This window comes from Scylla paramamosain, chromosome 22, assembly GCF_035594125.1.
Source record: "Scylla paramamosain isolate STU-SP2022 chromosome 22, ASM3559412v1, whole genome shotgun sequence".
Lineage (NCBI taxonomy): Eukaryota > Metazoa > Arthropoda > Malacostraca > Decapoda > Portunidae > Scylla > Scylla paramamosain.
In genome coordinates, this window is record NC_087172.1 from 11,116,073 (window position 1) to 11,138,338 (window position 22,266).

Below are 22,266 nucleotides of genomic sequence, written 5' to 3' on the forward strand. Positions count from 1 at the left end.
AAGAATGTTGGGCGTATCTCCAAGACGGTCAGGAATACGAGTAGGGTGTTGCACCAATTGCTCCAGGTCATGGAGGATAGCAAAGTTGTAGGCTAGTTCACCAGGATGGTCAGTGAAGGGAGAGGAAAGCCAAAGCTGGTAGTGAACATTGAAGTCTCCAAGAATGGAGATCTCTGCAAAAGGGAAGAGGGTCAGAATGTGCTCCACTTTGGAAGTTAAGTAGTCAAAGAATTTCTTATAGTCAGAGGAGTTAGGGGAGAGGTATACAGCACAGATAAATTTGGTATGAGAGTGACTCTGTAGTCGTAGCCAGATGGTGGAAAACTCGGAAGATTCAAGAGCGTGGGCACGAGAGCAGGTTAAGTCATTGCGCATATAAACGCAGCATCCAGCTTTGGATCGAAAATGAGGATAGAGAAAGTAGGAGGGAACAGAAAAGGGGCTAATGTCAGTTGCCTCAGACACCTGAGTTTCAGTGAGGAAAAGAAGATGAGGTTTAGAAGAGGAGAGGTGGTGTTCTACAGATTGAAAATTAGATCTTAGACCGCGAATGTTGCAGAAGTTAATGAAGAAAAAGTTGAGGGGGGTGTCAAGACACTTAGGGTCATCAACAGAAAGGCAGTCCGACCTGGGGACATTTATGGTCCCCTCCCCAGATGGGGACTCCGAGGCTGGTGTAGGAGTCGCCATGATGATTTTAAAATTTTTGAGTGAAGGGTGTGTGTGTTATTAGGTGCTTGTAGTTTTGTGTGGAAGAGAGTTGTCTTTAGAGGGCAGGCTGTGACTGCCCCCTTGTGTTGTGAGACACAAAGGGAAACGTTCAGTGAGGTCACAGCTGGGTTTAATGATAAATTCACAGCACCCCCTGAACAGTGCTTTAGACCTCACTGGGAGTAATTATTGTTTCGGCAGGTGTCTACTGCCTCCTCCTGTGGTTATACACAGTACTAAAAGAAGCGGATTTACCTACTACATAAAAATGGTGGCCATGGTGGAGGGAGTCAATGCTACCAGTCCTCCAGGCCCACATGTCCTGCCTGCTCATCACCAGCTACTCCAGTTACCTTCATTGCCTCGGGGTTATCTGCTAAGCCGACACAAACGCATTTCTGCTAAGCTGTCACCAATGCAAACTGCTATGCTACTACACATCTATGGTGCTTTCTTCAGCTGCTTTCTGGGCCTCTTTCAAGCTTTTGCCAAGCCTGCCCTGCCAGCCTGTTCCCGCACGACTTCAAGCCATCACTGATGCCATCCGTGTTTCAAGTCAGGACTTTTTTCAGCCGTCACTGATGCAACTCGACTGCTTTGCTGCTGATCCCATCATTCCAAGACTTTGGATTTCATGCCACCAGTCTTTGCATCTGCAAGTTTTGGTATTTCCTGTCCATGTGGTCTTTCCTGCTCATGGCTTCCAGTGCATAATCTGCCACGATCCACCACATTTGAAGATTTTATTGCCATCATGTGCGTTATGATTTTTGCAGTGTATTGTTGTTATTTTGCAATTTATTTGGCATAGAAATGCCTTGTTCTTTTGTTTTATGGTCTCTAATGTTGTCCTAGTTTTCTTGGCCTGTGATTCACTATGCCGATGTCACAGCTAGTGTGAGTTTTGTGACTGACCACTGTGTGCTCTTTTCTGATGTCACTGTTATGCGAGTTTTCTGATTCACCAATGCATACCCACTTTTCTGATGTCGTTGCTTGGTAAGCCTTGTGATTGGCTAGAGTGCATAGATCACGTCTTACACAGATAAATGTGTCTTTATGATGTGAATTATGTGCTTCAATGTGCCTGCATGCTTTGTTCACTGCAAGGATGCTACGAGAAGGGTGGCCGAGCAACGTGGCGGGACACTACGCATACCTCACATTCCATTCTCTGTGCCCTTCCCTTGGGACTTGACCCAGCCTTTGGCTGGGTGAGGTCAACCATCATCCCTTTGTTTCCGCAGTGCTCTGGCTTGCTCCACAGCCAGATGGCTCCCAGGACCTCATGAGCCCTTTACCTCTCTGGCTGTGTGACCTCCCTTCACTTCACGAGTTCCAACCTGACCTAAGCTGGCAGGCCCAGCAACCACCCAGGATAAGTAGTCCTCGTCCACCCAGCATTGCTGGCGGACGTGCGACTCACTGGTGACTTCACATATTTATTATATTTATACAGTTTTATTTTATTATATCAATATATGGTAGCTGATTTTACAACTGTATTTCTCTGACCACCTCTACAGTACTAGGAGGAGAAGCTTATATACATTTTCTAGTACATAAAAATGGTGACTGCAGTGAAGAGTTGACACTATTCAAGTCCTCCTGGCCCACAAGTCCTGCCTGCTCATTGCCAGCTACTCCAGCTACTTTCATCACCTCCAGGTTACCTGCTAATCTATCACGCACACATTTCTGCTAAGCCATCACCGACACAAATTGCTATGCTACTACATGTCTACGGTGCTTTCTTTGACTGCTTTTAAGGCTTCTTTCAAGCTTTTGTCAAGCCTGCATCACCAGCCTTTTCCAGTACAACTTCAAGCCGTCACGGACACTGTCCCTGTTTCAAGCCTGGACTTCACAAGCTGTCATCAACATAACTTAGCTGATTTAAGCTGTGTGTGTGTTTTTTTGTTCTTTTATATGACGGACACTGGCCAAGGGAGAGAGAGAAAAAAAAAAAAAAAAAAAAAAAAAAAAAAAAAAAAAAAAAACACTGAGATGCTGGTCCCCAAATAGGGTATGAAGTGGTAGCCAAAAATTGAAGGGTAAGTGTCTTGAAACCTCTCTCTCTCTTGAAGGAATTCAAGTCATAAAAAGGTGGAAATACAGAGGCAGGCAGGGAGTTCCAGAGTTTACCAGAGAAAGAGATGAATGATTGAGAATACTGGTTAACTCTTGCATTAGTCATTTTGAAGAACTTTTCAGCAGCCAGTCTTCACTTCACTACTACATCTCGACTGATTTTTAAGCTGTGTTCCTGTTGTTTCAAGACTTAGGAACTTCTCAGCCATCAGTCTTCTGCAAGTTTTCATGTTTCATGTCCATGTGATTTTTCCTGCTCATGGCTTCCAGTGCATAATCTACCACAACTGACCACACTTGAAGATTTTATCGCTATCATGTGTGTTATTTGTGCTGCGTTATGATTTCTGAAATGTATTGTTGTTATTTTGCAATTTATTTGGCATACAAAGGCCTTGTTCTTTTGTCTTATGGCCTCTACTGTTGTCCTAGTTTTTCTTGGCCTTTGACTAGCTGTGCTAGCTGTGCTAGCACAGCTAGTGTTTTGTGATTGGCCACTGTGTGCTCTTTTCTGATGTCACTGCTATGTGAATTTTGTGGTTCTCCAGTGCATACTCACTTTTCTGACGTCATTGCTCTGTGAGCCTTGCAACTGGCTATAGTGCATACATTACATGTCTTACACAGATAAGTGCATCTTTATGATGTGAATTATGTGCTTCAATGTGCCTGCATCACCCCATATGATTTGTTCGTTGCGAGGACGCCGTGAGAAGGGTGGCTGAACAATGTGGGATACTATGCCTGCTTCACATTCCATTCTCTGTGCCCTTCCCTTGGGACCTGACCCAGTCTCTGGCCACCTGGCCTATCACCATGTGGGAGTGAGGTCAACCCTAATCTCTTTGTCTCCATGGTGCTCCAGCCTGCTCCACAGCCAAAAGGGCTCCTGGGATATCGCCTTTCTGACCATGTGACCTCCCTTCACCCCTTCCCAGCCTGACCTGAGCTGGCAGGCCCAGCAAGCACCCCACTATCAGCAGTCCTTGTCCACCTTGCCTTGGTGGCAGACATGTAGGGTCTGTGACCACCTTGCCTCAGTGGCAGACATACAGTAGTCCTTGTCTACCTGACCTCGGTTGTGGACATGCAACATGCTGGCGACTCGCATTAGTTTACTTTATTAACATATCTACAGCTGCTTTTACAACAAGTTTATCTGCATCCTAGGCATCCCATCTACAGAAGTACTAGAAGCTTATATATTCCCTCTCTAGTATAAGGTCATTGATCGCTTTCTACTTCGTCATGTTTGTGAGTAACACTTAGAAGTTTCATAGTGCCTTTAATATCTTGACTATAGTTATGTCAAAGTATACACAGGCTGTCTGAGTTATGAGGTAATGAGTTATGCATGTTCAGAGATATAAGCAGTCTACTCACAAAATGAAATTGTGCTCTCTATATTGTTCCCCTTGCTAACCAAAAGCTCAAATTTGACACTGCATGCCATATTTACCTAGTATGCTGCTTTGCCACTACCCACGCAGCACAGCAGCAGAGCAAAAGACTGCCCAATGCCCCAGGACACAGACTCTGTAGCAATTCATTTTGAGACACTAGTTTATAATTTAAATTTAATTTAAAAATCTATCATACTGCACCACAGTGAGTATGATACCACATGGAATCTCACCACTTGAGATTCCATGGCATATGGACCTCTGCCAGTCAGCCTTTGAGAGGCATAGAGATCGGAGGGTTGTGCAGCATAGTGTAGAAAGCCTGCTCCATTACATCAAGTCCATGAACAGGCAAACATGCCTGTCTCAAAATTTCAGCCAGCCATCTTAATAAATTATATGGATAAGGTGTGCATAACCCAAAAAACAGAGAGGGAGAAAGGAAAAAAATGTGCATGAGAGAGAGAGAGAGAGAGAGAGAGAGAGAGAGAGAGAGAGAGAGAGAGAGAGAGAGAGAGAGAGAGAGAGAGAGAGAGAGAGAGGGGCAGCAGCCTTAAAGGCATCATTATACCTGAAATTTGGTAAAGGTTTGTTATATTGAAGATTTACTGTACATATTAGTTTAGTCCCCTTTCATTTTAGTGTATTGACTGTATTTTTAATTAAAATATTATGTACTATACATATAATAATTGCTTTTTATTGTTAAAGTGAATTTTGAATGTGCTTAATAAGTTTGAAACATATTTTACTGTTTAAACTATAAACATAGGTATTTCTGAGCCTTCTAAGGATGGTTTCCATATTTACATTTTTGCTATTCATAGGAGACTTCTGAACATAACCCCTGTGAATAGCAGGGGGAATGCTGTATTCAAAAGTTAATGCATCATACTGACGTCACTATATGAGAGAGCAGAGCATGGAGGAATGTAGTCAATCTCAAAATTAGGCACAGCTCAGAAATGAGTAACCTTGAGGCACAGAATCTGAAGCAGCTTACTACTAGTTAGGTTGGTGATTACTACTACATCATATTTGAACGTCACACAGATGTCACAACCTGAATGGTGGGCAGTACATGTGTCATAATAGCAGCTAGCCTTGCCACATGCCCTGAATATTTTAGTTTAGTTTACCCTAAATTTACTCTTATAAACACTCTAATCATCTACACTTAGCACCAAAGTATAATTTTGCCAATTAAGTCAAGTCTCAAACATCCACTGCCAAAGTTACATTCTTGTCTGATGCTTTGTTGAGACATTATTTAAAAAAACAATGGACACTGCCCCTGAAATCCTTAGTAGTACAGTAAGAGGGAAAGGCCATAAAGAAGATGGAGGAACAGAGTAAAGGACCATGTTTATTTAAGAGAAGCTAGTAGAGGATGAAAACTTGAACAGGCAAGAAATGCATGTTTGGATAAGGAAAGGTGAAGGTTCTTCTACAATCATGGCTTTCAGTAATGCTCCTGAAGTGAACAAGGGATCAAAGAGAGAGAGAGAGAGAGAGAGAGAGAGAGAGAGAGAGAGAGAGAGAGAGAGAGAGAGAGAGAGAGAGAGAGAGAGAGAGAGAGAGAGAGAGAGAGAGAGAGAGAGAGAGAGAGAGAGAGAGAGAGAGAGAGAGACCTAGGTAACATAAAATGAAGTTTAGAGTTTAGATCTGGAGAGATTATTTGGTTTTGTTAATAAGATGAAAATTATAAAAAAAAGTTTTATATAATAAAAAAAATGTTTCAGAAAGAAAACTAGACTTTAATGCAACAAAAAAAAAAAAAGCTTTTCTAAAGGAAAATAAGGTAGTTGATGTATTTTGCAAGCATCCATACTAAATAAACATTTAACAGGATGTAAATCACTACCCTCCTAGGCTGGAAGAAAAATAAAGAATTAAAGCATTCAAAAGAAATCACAATGAAGGACTATGACACTGAAAAAAAATAATGCCAAAATCAGTATAAAATCTAATGAATTCATGTCAACAAGTTTAATCTTCTCTAAATGTAAATCTTAATCTAAACTTTAACCCTTTACTACAACTGCATTTTCACTCACCTCAAATTTCTTTCCAGGGACCTCTTTGTTTTCTTTGAACAAAGGTTGTAAGGTATAGGCATTCTTCTCTGAATCAAAGCCTAGTACTTCTTTCCTGAAGACTTTGGGATATGCAGTTCTCATTTGTTGAAATATTAACCTGAAATAAAAAAAAAAACAATATATATATATATATATATATATATATATATATATATATATATATATATATATATATATATATATATATATATATATATATAACTATTTCATTTGTAAGAATATAGCACTAATTTACCATCTTCTTGGATACCAAAAGGTAATAGCATGAAATCATAAAAAATATTAAGGCAATTTTTTTTTTTTTAGGTATTTTCAGCATAATATATGTTACAAAAATTAAAATATGAGGTTTTAATCAGTGCTTTATTTCAGTGAGCAAAGCATGAGAGAGGGAAAAAAAAAATCCAATCCTGCATTATGGAGGTTAAGGGGTGGATTCCTCCTGATTTATGTTTATATTTCAAAACACCAAAATTGTACAAAATGACTAAATGATCCTGTCTAAGTACAAAAGAAGATCTGGAACTTCTGTCTCCAGAGACTGGCCTGCCAACAAATTCTCCATGTTGGCCCACTACTGAAGGTCCACTAAAATCTCCTTACTTGTCGTAGGGATCTTCTACTACCTGCCCACCTTTCTAACGTCCCAGAATACTGCCAGTTGGAGAATGTGCATCCAATGGTAAGCACCTATGACAAGATGCAACATCAACAATAAGCATTCTAGTAGGATTAGCCACTCCTGTGCAGTGTGACTTTGGTAACTGACAAACAGTAACAGATTCTTGATTCTCTTCTGGATTTGAAAAGCCTTCAAAGCTCAAGACTGAATCTCCATTCCCAGGTGTCACCACCTGAGTTCACATCACGATCCTTGCACAGCCGTAAAAGTCTCCCCTTGAACTCATCACCTCTTTGGATGATGCCAATACTAACCAACTGTCCAAGAAGCATAGGAGACAGATCCTTTTTGCATGTATAGCCAGTGAAATCAGAAGCCATCATTTACATGAAAACCTGGGCTTTTAGACCATATTAAATTCCCCCTTCCCCTTCCTGTCCCTGTCCCAATCCATGGGCATGTAGTAGATGAGAACAACCCCATCTCCTTCCTGTGCCTGGACTTCACCATGGTGGTCAAGATTAATGTTGATAACCCTTTCAAACCAATAATTCTGAGAAATGAGACAATGAATGCATTATTCACTGACATTTTCACTAACATACATTATATAATGTAAAATAATGCATAAAGTACCCATAGAGAGAAGAGTTTTCTGGAATGGTAATACCACTGTTTTGATAATGCTACATTTCATACTTTTGTGATTAACCATGTTTGTCATCCATGATGGCTCACAGGTGGAGGTGTGAAGCCATGTTAATTATGCCTTGATTTCAGCATATGATGCATTCAGAGGCAAGCAAAGTAAATGGTGGCTCAAGGGTCCAGATTTCTTAACCCTTAAAGCATATCAGGCACAATCATGGCTTTTACGGTAGCCATATTACACCATGATCATGGTTCTCTTCAAATATCACACTAATTTTATGACACAGTTTGTTTATGCTTGAGGCTATGCATCATACATCAACCCCTGTCATTGGTCCCTTGTTTTCAACATGGTGGATACTTGGCCAATCACATTTCAGCTTTTACAAGGATTTGTTTATGTTGTTGTCAGCCTCCAGACTTTCCAGCCTAGAGTACACATTCATGATATGTGCTTTACTTTATTATTTTTACCAATTTTTAGGCAAGACAGCAGATATATATATGTATTTCCATGAGTAAATCCAGACAAGAGCGGATGATGCTGTGATGATGATGTATGATGATGAGTGTGAGGTGACACGGGAGGTTTCTGACCTGGAGGAAACTGAACTTGGTGAGTATGCCAAAATTAGTGATGAATTCAATGAAGATGACTTGGCTAGTGATGGAATATAGAATGATGACGATTCTGCTACTCTGACAGCAAATAGTGTAAATGACAGCAGTGATGACAACGCCAGCGAGTTAGATAGTGCATCATCTGCAGAGACAGGAGGGTCGGCATCAGTAAACCTTTTAAAGGAGCCAGTGGACTCAACATCCACCTGAGTGATGTCATGCCCACTGAATATTTTAGTAAGTTTTTACTACTGATATAATAGATAAAATGTTTCCAGAAACAAATAGGTATACAGAACAATGGATTCTTAAGATTGTATGTGAGTAAAAACCAAGGTGAGGTATATTTATGGATCAAAGAAGGTAAAACAGCCAGGCGACATTACCATATTTATTGGCTCATAAGACATGACTAAAAAAAAAAAAAAAAAAAAAAAAAAAAAAAAAAAAAAAAAAAGTCTCAGGAAAATGAGCCTGCATCTTATAAGGCCAAGGTTCAGATTGGGCCAGTGATTAGTACTAAGTCTATGGCAACAGTGGCCTTTAAATCAAACCCCAAACATCTTCGAACATATAAACAAAGTAATGAATGCTCCTGTACAACAAAAACAACTCTGTTTTGCAAGATATAACAGGTCATACTTTCTGGTAATTCACTTAAAATAACAACAACCAGGAAGAAATTAAGTGATGACGCTTACACTGCATCCACCAAAACAAACTCACAGTCAATTACACACCAAACCTGGCGACATGCGCAAGATTCATTGTATTCCTTAGTATGATGCCATTATTCCTGAGGTAAAACACCATACAACTAAAACTGCATCTATCTTTTAACATTCTTACTTTGCATACATGTTCAACAAAACTTGAAGCTAATGAGAAACTATTGCTTTTTTTTTAGAAAAAAACTTACTACCTAAAAAAAAATATAAGATTTTATAAGTGAAGAGAGCATCATGAGGTAAGGCAGCTCATGGTGATGGTCTGTAGTGAATATTTCAAATAAAAATACACTGTAGAGAATAAGGTAAATCTGTTTTCACACATCCTTATGCTTTGAAAATGTACTAAAATATTACAACTAGAATTAGATGTTGAATAATGATAAAAAGAAATATAATGTACAAATTTTATTACCTCTCTGAGCTCTAACATCGTCACTGCCTTTTTTTTTTTTTATGTAGGAAGGACACTGGCCAAGAGCAACAAAAATCCAATAAAAAAAATATTCGTACTGAAATGCCAGTCCCATAAAAGGGTCAAAGCAGTGGTCAAAAATTGATTAATAAGTGTCTTGAAACCTCCCTCTTGAAGGAATTCAAGTTATAGGAAGGTGGAAATACAGAAGCAGGCAGGGAGCTATGAAGAATTTTAATAGGTAGCATGAAGAAGTCAGAAGATGGAGAAGAGGGAGGAACAAGCCCAGAATCGTCCAAGGTAAAGTTTTTTTAGCAAAGGTGCATCTTATAACTCCATGTGTCTTAAAGCCATCAAACACTATATTTCTAGCAATAATAATGAATATGGGGCTGATTAGAAAGCCAACTCTTATGTCATACTGGGACCGCTTCAGCCACAGCCAGTCAACTCTATGGTTCTGTGCTCACCTCAGTAGAACAAGGTTTCAGCTCCTACTAAAATTGGTTTATTTCAGTGATAATGAAAAAATGTCTCCAAAAAAGATCCTGCTTTTCAGTTATACAAAATCCAGCCTCTTGTGGACCATTTTCAGAAAGCTTGGTTGAAAAATTTTGAGAGAAAAATACAGGAAATAAAAGAATATCCCAAAAAATTTCCTTTCCCTCAAAATTTTATCCTATGTTTTATTTTTCATGCATATATAATTTTCATTTGCCCATTTATGATTACACCATAGCAAAGAGCAACTTCTAAGTTTTCAAATGATATATTATTGTCCTAGTCTGTTCAAGTAATTTGAATGAACACTAAAGTAACATGTTAACATTAATAACCTATCTTTTATGTACAAAACTTAATACCACCCACACATTTTATCATGTGCTATAAGGGTTAAGCAAAGAGGAAGGTGAATGACATTGTGAACCTTCAGTGATGTCATTGAATGATGGGAACTTAGAGATTACAAAGTTTAGTGGTGCTAGTAATATCATAAGTAATACTAATCCTATTACCAAACTGCTGGAATATTACTCAAATTTGCATAATTTGAAGGAGTTGCATGGTTGCTACCCTTCAATATGTTCAGGTAAAGGAGTAAATGGGGAGAATAATAGAAAGAGGAGTAACAAGGAGAATAACTGAAATCTTACTATAAATGATTTTGAGGAAGAAGAGAGCAACTGTCAAGGTAGTTCAAGAAGAAACTTTTCATAAGGAATTGTAAGCATTTAGGAGGAATGAGAATGTGAAAAGGAAGAGTTCAATGGGGAGTTTGGTAAACTAGTGAGTGTCACCAGGCAGCAGTAACAGGTACATCCCCTTCTCACACATTGGAGCAACATCAAATATGACTAACATGTCATTTTACATACATAAAGATGCTACGAGCTTATATAATATACTTTCAAACACAATTCCATCTAAGTAGTAACACAGGTAAAACTGAACTGTATTCATGAACACAAGTATTTAAGTTGATTTTCTAGTGAACTGGCATTTAAATTTATTTGGTCATCATGAGATCTCCAAAAAAAAGTACATCATCGATCAGAAGCTCATTAATGTAGACTACAGTAAAGTGAAGACAATATGTCTGTGCCATTTAATGCTCCAAATTACATAGATCAACTTCCTAGTATATGGAAACAACAATTTTTAATCGAAAATAGGCAACTTGAGTGTCCTGGCAAGAGTAATGCTGTATATCTAACCAAACGCAGCTGGATGCTGCGTTTATGTGCGCAATGACTTAACCTGCTCTCGTGCCCACACTCTTGAATCTTCCGAGTTTTCCACCATCTGGCTACAACTACAGAGTCACTCTCATACTAAATTTATCTGTGCTGTATACCTCTCTCCTAACTCCTCTGACTATAAGAAATTCTTTGACTACTTAACTTCCAAAGTGGAGTACATTCTGACCCTCTTCCCTTTTGCAGAGATCTCCATTCTTGGAGACTTCAATGTTCACCACCAGCTTTGGCTTTCCTCTCCCTTCACTGACCATCCTGGTGAACTAGCCTACAACTTTGCTATCCTCCATGACCTGGAGCAATTGGTGCAACACCCTACTCGTATTCCTGACCGTCTTGGAGATACGCCCAACATTCTTGACCTTTTCCTGACCTCTAATCCTTCTGCTTATGCTGTCACCCTTTCTTCTCCGTTGGGCTCCTCCGATCACAATCTCATATCTTTATCTTGTCCTATCACTCCAATCCCTCCTCAGGATCCCCCTAAGCGAAGGTGCCTCTGGCATTTTGCCTCTGCTAGTTGGGGGACCTGAGCAGGTATTTTGCTGATTTTCCTTGGAATGACTACTGCTTCCGTGTCAGAGACCCGTCTTTGTGTGCTGAGTGCATAACAGAGGTGATAGTGTCTGGCATGGAGGCATACATTCCTCACTCTTTCTCTCGTCCTAAACCTTTTAAACCTTGGTTTAACACAGCTTGTTCTCGTGCTATACATGATAGAGAGGTGGCCCACAAAAGGTACTTAAGCCTTCCATCACCAGAATCTCATGCACTTTATATTTCTGCCCGGAACCATGCCAAGTCTTCTCCCTCCAACTAGCCAAAAACTCCTTCATTAACAGAAAATGTCAAAACCTTTCAAGATCTAACTCTCCTCATGATTTCTGGCATCTAGCCAAAAATATCTCCAATAACTTTGCTTCTTCTTCTTTCCCTCCTCTACTTCAACCAGATGGCACCACTGCTATCACATCTATTTCTAAAGCTGAACTCTTTGCTCAAACCTTTGCTAAAAACTCTATCTTGGACGATTCTGGGCTTGTTCCTCCCTCTCCTCCACCCTCTGACTACTTCATGCCACGTATTAAAATTCTTCGCAATGATGTTTTCCATGCCCTCACTGGCCTAAACCCTCAGAAGGCTTATGGACCTGATGGGGTCCCTCCTATTGTTCTCCGAAACTGTGCCTCCGTGCTTGCACCTTGCCTAGTCAAACTCTTTCAGCTCTGTCTGTCAACATCTACCTTTCCTTCTTGCTGGAAGTTCGCCTACATTCAACCTGTTCCTAAAAAGGGTGACCGTTCTAATCCCTCAAACTACCGTCCTATTGCTTTAATTTCCTGTCTATCTAAAGTTTTTGAATCTATGCTCAACAGGAAGATTCTTAAACATTTATCACTTCACAACCTTCTATCTGATCGCCAGTATGGGTTCCGTCAAGGCCGCTCTACTGGTGATCTTCTGGCTTTCCTTACTGAGTCCTGGTCATCCTCTTTTAGAAATTTTGGTGAAACTTTTGCTGTTGCCTAGGACATATCAAAAGCTTTTCATAGAGTCTGGCACAAAGCTTTGATTTCCAAACTACCCTCCTACGGTTTCTATCCTTCTGTAACTTCATCTCAAGTTTCCTTTCTGACCGTTCTATTGCTGCTGTGGTAGACGGTCACTGTTCTTCTCCTAAATCTATTAACAGTGGTGTTCCTCAGGGTTCTGTCCTGTCACCCACTCTCTTCTTATTATTCATTAATGATCTTCTAAACCAAACTTCTTGTCCTATCCACTCCTACGCTGATGATACCACCCTGCACTTTTCCACATCTTTTCGTAGACGTTCAACCCTTCAGGAGGTAAACATATCACGCAGGGAAGTCACAGAACGCCTGACTTCTGATCTTTCTAAAATTTCTGATTGGGGCAGAGCAAACTTGGTATTGTTCAATGCCTCAGACTCAATTCCTCCATCTATCAACTCGACACAACCTTCCAGACAACTATCCCCTCTTCTTCAATGACACTCAACTGTCCCCCTCTTCTACACTGAACATCCTCGGTCTGTCCTTTACTTATAATCTGAACTGGAAACTTCACATCTCATCTCTAGCTAAAACAGCTTCTATGAAGTTAGGTGTTCTGAGACGTCTCCGCCAGTTTTTCTCACTCCCCCAGCTGCTAACTCTGTACAAGGGCCTTATTCGTCCATGTATGGAGTATGCTTCACATGTCTGGGGGGATTCCACTCATACTGCTCTTCTAGACAGGGTGGAATCAAAAGCTTTTCGTCTCATCAACTCCTCTCCTCTAACTGACTGTCTTCAGCCTCTCTCTCACTGCCGCAATGTTGCATATCTAGCTGTCTTCTACCGCTATTTTCATGCTAACTGCTCTTCTGATCCTGCTAACTGCATGTCTCCCCTCTTTCCACGGCCTCACTGCACAAGACTTTCTTCTTTCTCTCACCCCTATTCTGTCCACCTCTCTAACGCAAGAGTTAACCAGTATTCTCAATCATTCATCCCTTTCTCTGGTAAACTCTGAAACTCCCTGCCTGCTTCTGTATTTCCATCTTCCTATGACTTGAATTCCTTCAAGAGGGAGGTTTCAAGACACTTATCCACAAATTTTTGACCACTGCTTTGACCCTTTTATGGGACCGGCATTTCAGTGGGCATTTTTTTTATTAGATTTTTGTTGCCCCTGGCCAGTGTCCTTCGTACATTAAAAAAAAAAAAAAAAAAAAAAAAAAAAAAAAAAATCAGACTGGCCTTAGTTGAAGTTAGCAAACATAGTTGGACATCCTCTTTTAGAGATTTTGGTGAAACTTTTGCTGTTGCCTTGGACATATCAAAAGCTATTGATAGAGTCTGGCATAAAGCTTTGATTTCCAAACTACCCTCCTATGGCTTCTATCCTTCTCTCTGTAACTTCATCTCAAGTTTCCTTTCTGACCATTCTATTGCTGCTGTGGTAGACAGTCACTGCTCTTTTCCTAAATCTATTAAGAGTAGTGTTCCTCAGGGTTCTGTCCTGTCACCCACTCTCTTCTTATTATTCATTAATGATCTAAACCAAACTTCTTGTCCTATCCACTGCTACGCTTATGATACCACCCTGCACTTTTCCACGTCTTTTCATAGACGTCCAACCCTTCAGGAGGTAAACATTTCACGCAGGGAGGCCACAGAAGACTTGACTTCTGATCTTTCTAAAATTTCTGATTGGGGTAGAGCAAACTTGGTATTGTTCAATGCCTCAAAAACTCAATTCCTCCATCTATCAACTCGACACAACCTTCCAGACAACTATCCCCTCTTCTTCAATGACACTCAACTGTCCCCCTCTTCTACACTGAACATTCTCGGTCTGTCCTTTACTTATAATCTGAACTGGAAACTTCACATCTCATCTCTAGCTAAAACAGCTTCTATGAAGTTAGGCATTCTGAGACGTCTCTGCCAGTTTTTCTCACTCCCCCAGCTGCTAACTCTGCCTTATCTGTCCATGTATGGAGTATGCTTCACATGTCTGGGGGGGTTCCACTCACACTGCTCTTCTAGACAGGGTGGAATCAAAAGCTTTTCGTCTCATCAACTCCTCTCCTCTAACTGACTGTCTTCAGCCTCTCTCTCACCGCCGCCATGTTGCATCTCTAGCTGTCTTCTACCGCTATTTTCATGCTAACTGCTCTTCTGATCTTGCTAACTGCATGCCTCCCCTCCTCCTGTGGCCTTGCTGCACAAGACTTTCTTCTTTCTCTCACCCCTATTCTGTCCACCTCTCTAATGCAAGTTAACCAGTATTCTCAATCATTCATCCCTTTCTCTGGTAAACTCTGGAGCTCCCTGCCTGCTTCTGTATTTCCACCTTCCTATGACTTGAATTCCTTCAAGAAGGAGGTTTCAAGACACTAATTCATTAATTTTTGACTACTGCTTTGACCCTTTTTTTGGGACTGGCATTTCAGTGGGGATTTTTTTTTTATTGGATTTTTGCTGCCCTTGGCCAGTGTCCTTCCTAAACAAAAACAAAAAACAAAAAACAAAAAACAAAAAAAACAAAAAAAAAAAAAAAAGTTAATTCCACTTCAGTGTCCACGCCACTATTCCATAAATCTGTGGCTTCCTGTATTCCTCTCCTGTTACACCAGAGTAGTCCTGAAAGATGTTTGGTTTGGTGTTCAATTACCGTATTTGACAGCATATAAGACGCACCTTTTTTTCATAATAAAATGGCTTAAAAAATCACCCTGCATCTTATATGCAAATGTGAAGCCTCCCATAGATTTAATTTTGAAACTTCCTTCACCTGTACACCTGAAGATTTACACCACTTTATTATAGGCAAGGGTGCAATATCATATCTTCAAACAATAATATAAGAAAATTATGAAAATGAAAATGCTGCCCTGCTTAGTGACATGCCAAGTGTGTTGTTGACATCTCAGCAGCTGGGCTGCATTCTTCGCCTTGCCTCCGTGACTAGGCCACTACCTCTGTTTTATTACTGCTATCATGTAGGATATTTTAACTATTGCGATTGTTTGCTTTTTGTTTAATAGCACTGCTAGCTTGCTTTAAACATTACATGCTTAAATACTTAAAAAATAAATAGATAAATCAAATTTCCTGAATATGCCCAGCAGAAATGGGTGTGCATCTTATGTGCCATCAAATATTGTACTTTGCCATGTCCCTCGCTTCCTGAGATACTAAAATCCCCACAAAAATAAGTATATCCATATATCACAATGTTAGTAAGTATGTTGTCATACTATATAGTACAATCTTATTTTTTTTTTTTTTTCATTGTTCAAATCAATATGTCATATTTAAAATACTGATAACAGTATTACTAAGTAATTACAAAAAAAATATTTGTTTTGACTAATTTGTCTCAAATTATCCATACAAGATATTTAAAAGTTGATGCAGAATTTTGAAAGTATAATGATCAATGTTCAATGCACCTGTATGTACATGATCATCAGAAAGTGTGACGAGAATGTTGTACACCAAGGAAATGAGCATGTGCTGTGCTCTCTAAGGGAAAGGTATTAGATTATCAAAGGTACTACAACAGTACATGAGGTGATTGGAGACTATTAAATGTTGCAGTTATCAGGTGTCTGTCATGCAACAACAGATAACCAACTTTCCTGATGGCATTATGTGCTCAGGTGAACCACCATATACTAACACAAGTGTAGACTGTTTTGGGACATTTTACACCAGGAGAGGACAATCAGAAGTTAAACAATGTGGTGAACCTTTCACATGCCTCACAATGAGACCTGTACACAATGAAATAGCTGAATCCATGTCTACAAATTCTTTCATTACTGCTCTTAGAAGATTTATAGCTATGAGAGGGCAAGTTAAATCCGTACATTGTGACAAATGTACTAATTTTGTAGGAGCTGAGAAAGGGTTGAAAGAAGCCACAAAGGTGTGGAATCAGTCTCATGTACATGGTAGACTCTTGCTGCAAAATGTTCATTGGAATTTTAATCCCCTACAAGCATCTCACTTTGATGGTGACCGGGAAAGACAGATTAGAACCATACAAAAGGTATTGAATGGAGTTATAAAAGAACAAATCCTTAATGATGAAGGTTTGAACAAAATGATGTCACATATACAGGATTTCTGATGACTGTAATAATCCAAACCCACTAAAGCCTAACTATCTTCACACACTTAGAGAGGAACCATATATAGTAGGTGAAATGACTTCAAAGGATACGCATTGTAAAAAAAAAGATGACACCACGTTCAGTATTTGGCTGATTTGTTCTGGAAGAGATGGAAACAAGCCTATCTTGTAACTTTGCAGGAAATGCAGCAATAGCACGTAAAGGAAAGGAATTTGTCTATAGGGGATGGTGTGTTGTTGTTGGATGACAATGCCCCAAGATGTCAGTGGCCTGTATATTATTGAAAGGGAAAGAATATTTGTGGATTTCGTGGATGTGTAGTGTGCACTGTGACATGAGGGTATGTTGCCAAGGAGAGGCAGTGTTTGAAGGGCGTTCATACCCCTGGATTTTCACTGAACAAGACCGTCACACAGGCAATGGCTGCCTTTCTGTACTCGTTTAAGGTTGGTGCCTGCTAAGAGGCACCTAGGAAGTCCAGGAACCTGCTCATAAGGACTAGGAAGGCTTAAAATCTTGGAAAGTGATGCACCCAGCACTTGTAGAATTTGACAAGTTTGTAGTTTCCTTTATAAAGATGCTATCTTGTGGTAAGCAGCAACTTTGATAGATATACATATGAATTTAAGTGCACATATATTCCATTATAACACTGTATTTGTAAACACCCAGCCTGGGTGTTGTATCTGTCACCCAGCCACACAAGAGTTTCATACCACATATAACCAATGCCTCAAAATGCATATGTGCACGTACATAAAGCATTTTTTACTTGATTAACCTGTACTCTCACCTCTAGCAATACCCACAGAAACTCATGTTACACCCTGTAGATAAACAGATAGCATGTCTTCAGTGCATACTTACATGCGCTTCTTCTTTGGCAATGTGACAGGCATGTTGTTAGGCAATTTGATGTCCACATCATAATGAACTATATTTTTGTTGGGATTCTTCATTGTGACCTCAAAGAAGTTGGTAGTTAGTTCAATCAGTTCTCCTTTCCCATAATCATCAGGCTTCCGCGGTGGTGGACAAGGATCTGGTAAAAAGAGAAAAAAGAGAAATGTTACATTTACAAATTGTTAATGAGGACTTTGAATATACTGTAACTATGCAGCACCACTATACTTCACCACTGACCTGAAAAGCATCCCTAATCACCTCAACATCTACATTCATAGAAGCTCTTTCTCAAAGTACTAGTACTCAAGACTGATGTACAACTCCCCACCATTAATGAAAGTGGTATGCATGATAAACAAACCACTGTTTCACAGTGCAAGGAAAGTTTCCACCTCAACTGAAATAAAAAGATTAATATGAAAATGTGGCAACATTGGCAAACAGTTTGAACATCTGTCAACTGTCACATTTCTTTGTCATAGCTCAACTGACTCTTAACTCCATTAAAGACAGTCATCCCTGTCATGTTATTGGCCGAGTTTACCTTGAATGGGATCACGTTTTCTTAGTGTCCCCGTGTTCCGGTTACCTGCCATTCGGACATTATCCTTATTATTGTTATAAGTAGTGTAAGGCTTATTTTACCCATTTTATATCATGTAGTATTATTCTCTTCATAATTTAAGTTCTCTATATCTTTATATGTATAAGGAAGGGAGTATAATTGAGGTGAAATACGTTGAAAACGAGGGGAGCTTGAGTGGGCAACAACACATTCCAAGGAGGGGAAAAATCAGAGCGCCTTAGGTCGTGAGGAAAGGTGGAGGGAAGGCGTCTCTCAGGGGAGGATTTTGGTGTGGATTGGTGATGGAGTGAGCTTGTGGAGGTATTAGTGGTGTAGCGGTATAACCTTGATATCCAGGATCAGGTTAGTGAGTCTTTTGTGGTACCAAGAGCTCTTGTCCGCTGAAATTCGGTTGTTGAGTTGTGCCGGTGACGCTGTTGGGAGGGGTCATAGGTCAAACTGGCAGCCATTTTGTGAGTGGAGGTTGTGGTGTTAACCTTGGAAGTTGGTGTTGTGGTGTACTGGTGATTTTGGGGACGATGTTATGGTGTTATGGGTAATCTTTGGTGATAATGGTAATATTTTGTGAGGTTTGAGGAGGTAAATCTCTTGTGAGGTTTGAGGAGGTGAAATTCGGGAATTATTGTCTGGGGACGCGGAAATGGCGTCCGGGTAAATTCCTGCGGTTGAGGGGAAACATTTCTGTGACTGGTGGAGGTGTAAACGGGTTCTGGTGACGTGGGAAGTGACGAGAACATCATGTAGTAACGTGTGCTACCTCATGTTGTTTGTGAATTATTATTAGTATTAATATATGTGCTTGTAACATGGGATAATCGTGTTTTCTACCCCCCCCCAACAACAATCTGGTATTAGAGGTGATTCCAGGTGTGCTGGGTCAAGGTAAAGGTGGAGTAAGAGATAATTCTGACGATTTCGGATAGGTCGGGTAGGCACTCGAAGCCTTTAAAAATCCAGACCTTTAAAACTTTCCGGGATCAGTGTAACGTCCACTTTCTTGGAGAGATAACCGGTATCGTACGATCGCAGGTAAGTAGGCGATCGTGACAGAACCTGGGGGCCCGTCCGGGATTTTTGAACATTTGTGGGGTGTAACGAGTGTTACATGGTGATTGTTGTTGGGAGGAATTTACCTGTGTGAAATATTTCTTTAAAACTGTGCATGTATTGTGGTGAATATTTGGAGGAATATTTTGTGAATATTTTGTGGAGTGTGGTGGTTGTAATCATGGCCGCTAGACGTGTTGAGATGTTCCTTCTGTCGAGAAGTGTGCATGATCTGTACACACTAACCAAGGAGGAATTGTGTTCAGTGGCTGAGAGGTTTCAAGTGGAGTTGAAATCCAAGAAAAAGGAGGAAATGCAGGCGGAGTTAAAAAATGCTCTTGTGGAGAGGAGCTGGTTTGAAAATGATGGTGGTGAAAGTGAGGATAATGATGAGGAGAGTGTAGGGGAAGGTGCTGGGGTCAGTGAGACAAACCTGGGTGCTTTTGGTGGAACAGATGGCCTTTCTAGTAGTGAAAAATTTGAGTTAATGAAACTTCAAATACAGATGCAGAAGGAACAGAAACAGCAAGAGATGGAGTTAAAGAGGGAACAGAAGCAGCAAGAGATGGAGTTAAAGAGGGAGCAAATACAGATGCAAAAGGAGATTGAGATAGAAAAAATTAGAGCAGAAAGTAAAAATAAAGTGAACGGGACCAGGGTAGGAAATGGTGCTCAAGGCAACGGGGATTTAGAGAGAAGGGCCATCAGTATGCCTAACTTTGTGGAAGGGGAGGAAGAAAACTTCTTTTTTCAATTTGAAAAAGCTGCAAAGATGATGGGATGGGATGAAAATGATTGGGCAATAATAGTCCAGTCTAAATTTGAGGGAAGGGCCCGAGCGGTATATGTGAATTTGAGTGAGCAAGAGGCGCGTGATTATGAAGTGGTAAAGGAAGCGGTGTTGGGATCAACCCTTCTATGTCCGGATGTGTACCGGGAAAGGTTCCGCAGGACGACAAAACGCCCAGGTGATACTTATCTCGGGATGGCTCGAGAGGTTATCCTTAAACTGGATCGGTGGCTGAAGGCCGAGGAAGCCACTACGCTTGAAGAGGTAAAAGGAGTTATACAGATGGAACAATTTATGAGCCAAATGCCCCTCAGTGTAAGATGTGAGCTCGCATCACACGACGTGAAAGACGTGATGGAAGCCGGACGCAGAGCTGACAAGTACTGTGCGGTCCGTGGGATGAACGGAGATGAACACCATGAAGGGAGAAAGCCATTCTCCAGCAGGAATGATGGTCATCAGAGATATAAGAATGACAGTCAGATGAGCTCGACATCAGTCCACAGATCAAACCAGCCCCGCCCTAACAACTATAGTTTTCCCCACACTTACACCATGCCCCCGCCAGCCGACCACAACATGAGGTCTGCGCCCTATGGGAGTAGGCCCAGGAGCATTACCTATTACCAGAAGGGTAGTGGGGATGAAGGTGCAGTTAAGTGCCTTGGATGTGGAAGTAGCGGGCATAGGAAGTTCCAGTGTCCGAAGGGACGGCCGAAGCCAGTGGGAGCAGTTGCCGCCCAAAGAGACCTGATAAAGTATGTGGAGAATATGAATGCAGAGATACAAGAGGAGCCGCCGAAAGATGAGGGCTTTGAGCACTTCACTAGTAAGGGCACAGTGAAAGTGGAGGGAAGCCCAGAGAAGGTGATCAGAATCCTTCGGGATACGGGAGCTAACCAGAGTCTGATCTTAAGTAGTGTACTCCCATGGAATGAGGAGACCAGCACTGGCAGAGAGGTCTCATGCAAGGGTGCAGGAGGCAAGTTCAGTATTCCCCTGCACAAAGTTTGGCTGGACTGTGGATACGTCACTGGAGAGGTGACGGTGGGAGTGAAGGAGGCACTGCCCGTAGATGGAGTGGATATGCTGGTTGGGAACGACCTGGCTGGAGGTCGAGTTATCCCTAAACTTCAGATGGTAGACAACCCTCTGATAGGGATGACGGAAACCACCACTCCAGCAGCAGTCCCTCACTCAACAGATGGGGAAGCAGAGGTGCCTGAATTGTTCCCAGTCTGCGCAGTGACCCGAGCGATGGCCCGGAAGGAACGCATGGACACCGAGGGAGCAACGCAGGAGGACGAAGGCCTGGGCGTTCTGTTTGAAGAACAGTGGGAGTTCTTTTCAGAGGTTAATGAACAGAGTACTGAAGGGCTTGAAGGGATGTTCTGTGTACATAGATGACATATTGTTGTACACTGAGAGTTGGGAAGAACATGTGCAGCTGCTGGAGGAAGTATTCAGGAGGCTGGATGATGCCAACCTTACTGTCAACTTAGCAAAAAGTAATTTCGTGCAAGCTGACGTGGAGTACTTAGGCTTCAAGGTTGGGAAAGGTGAAGTGAGAACCGTGGAAGCCAAGGTGAAGGACATTGTAAATCTCCCTCCACCCACCAATAGGAAGGAGATACTGAGATTCTTAGGGGCCAGTGGATATTACAGGCGATTTTGTAAGAATTTCTCTGATGTTGCCATGCCCCTGACCAAGTTGCTGAATAAGAAGTCAAAATTTTGTTGGGATAAGCTTTGTGAGGAAGCTTTTGTGGAGATTAAGAAAATGTTAGTCAGTGCCCCGGTGCTGCGCATGCCTGATTATGAAAAACCATTTGTATTGTACGTGGATGCCAGTCAGAATGGTGTGGGTGGTGTGTTAATGCAAGAACATGAGGGAATGGAGCACCCCATAGGCTATTATTCTAAGAAGTTGTTACCATATCAAAGGGCTTACAGCACTATTGAGAAAGAGGCTTTGGGCCTAGTGCTGAGTTTGAGTCATTTTGAAGTGTACGTCAAAGGGACGGGACAGCCTGTGCAGGTCTTCACCGACCACAATCCGCTCATTTTCTTGCATAAAATGAAAAACTCCAATCAGAGGCTGATGAGGTGGTGCCTGGTCTTACAGGACTATAACTTAGAGATTCACCATGTGAAAGGCAGTGAGAATATTATTGCTGATGCCTTGTCCC

The 22,266-nt window shown here is 41.0% G+C and overlaps 1 protein-coding gene across 1 annotated transcript in view; it reads right to left on the reverse strand.

Annotated features, from left to right (window-relative positions):
- LOC135111538 (protein argonaute-2-like) overlaps positions 1-22,266 on the reverse strand; it is a 253,733-nt gene that overhangs the window by 222,820 nt on the left and 8,647 nt on the right. Inside the window, exons 2-3 of the mRNA XM_064024947.1 lie at positions 17,616-17,790; positions 6,263-6,401 (exon numbers count right to left, since the gene is read on the reverse strand). Coding sequence (XP_063881017.1) covers positions 6,263-6,401; positions 17,616-17,790 — 314 coding nt within the window. The remainder of the gene's footprint in view (positions 1-6,262; positions 6,402-17,615; positions 17,791-22,266) is intronic.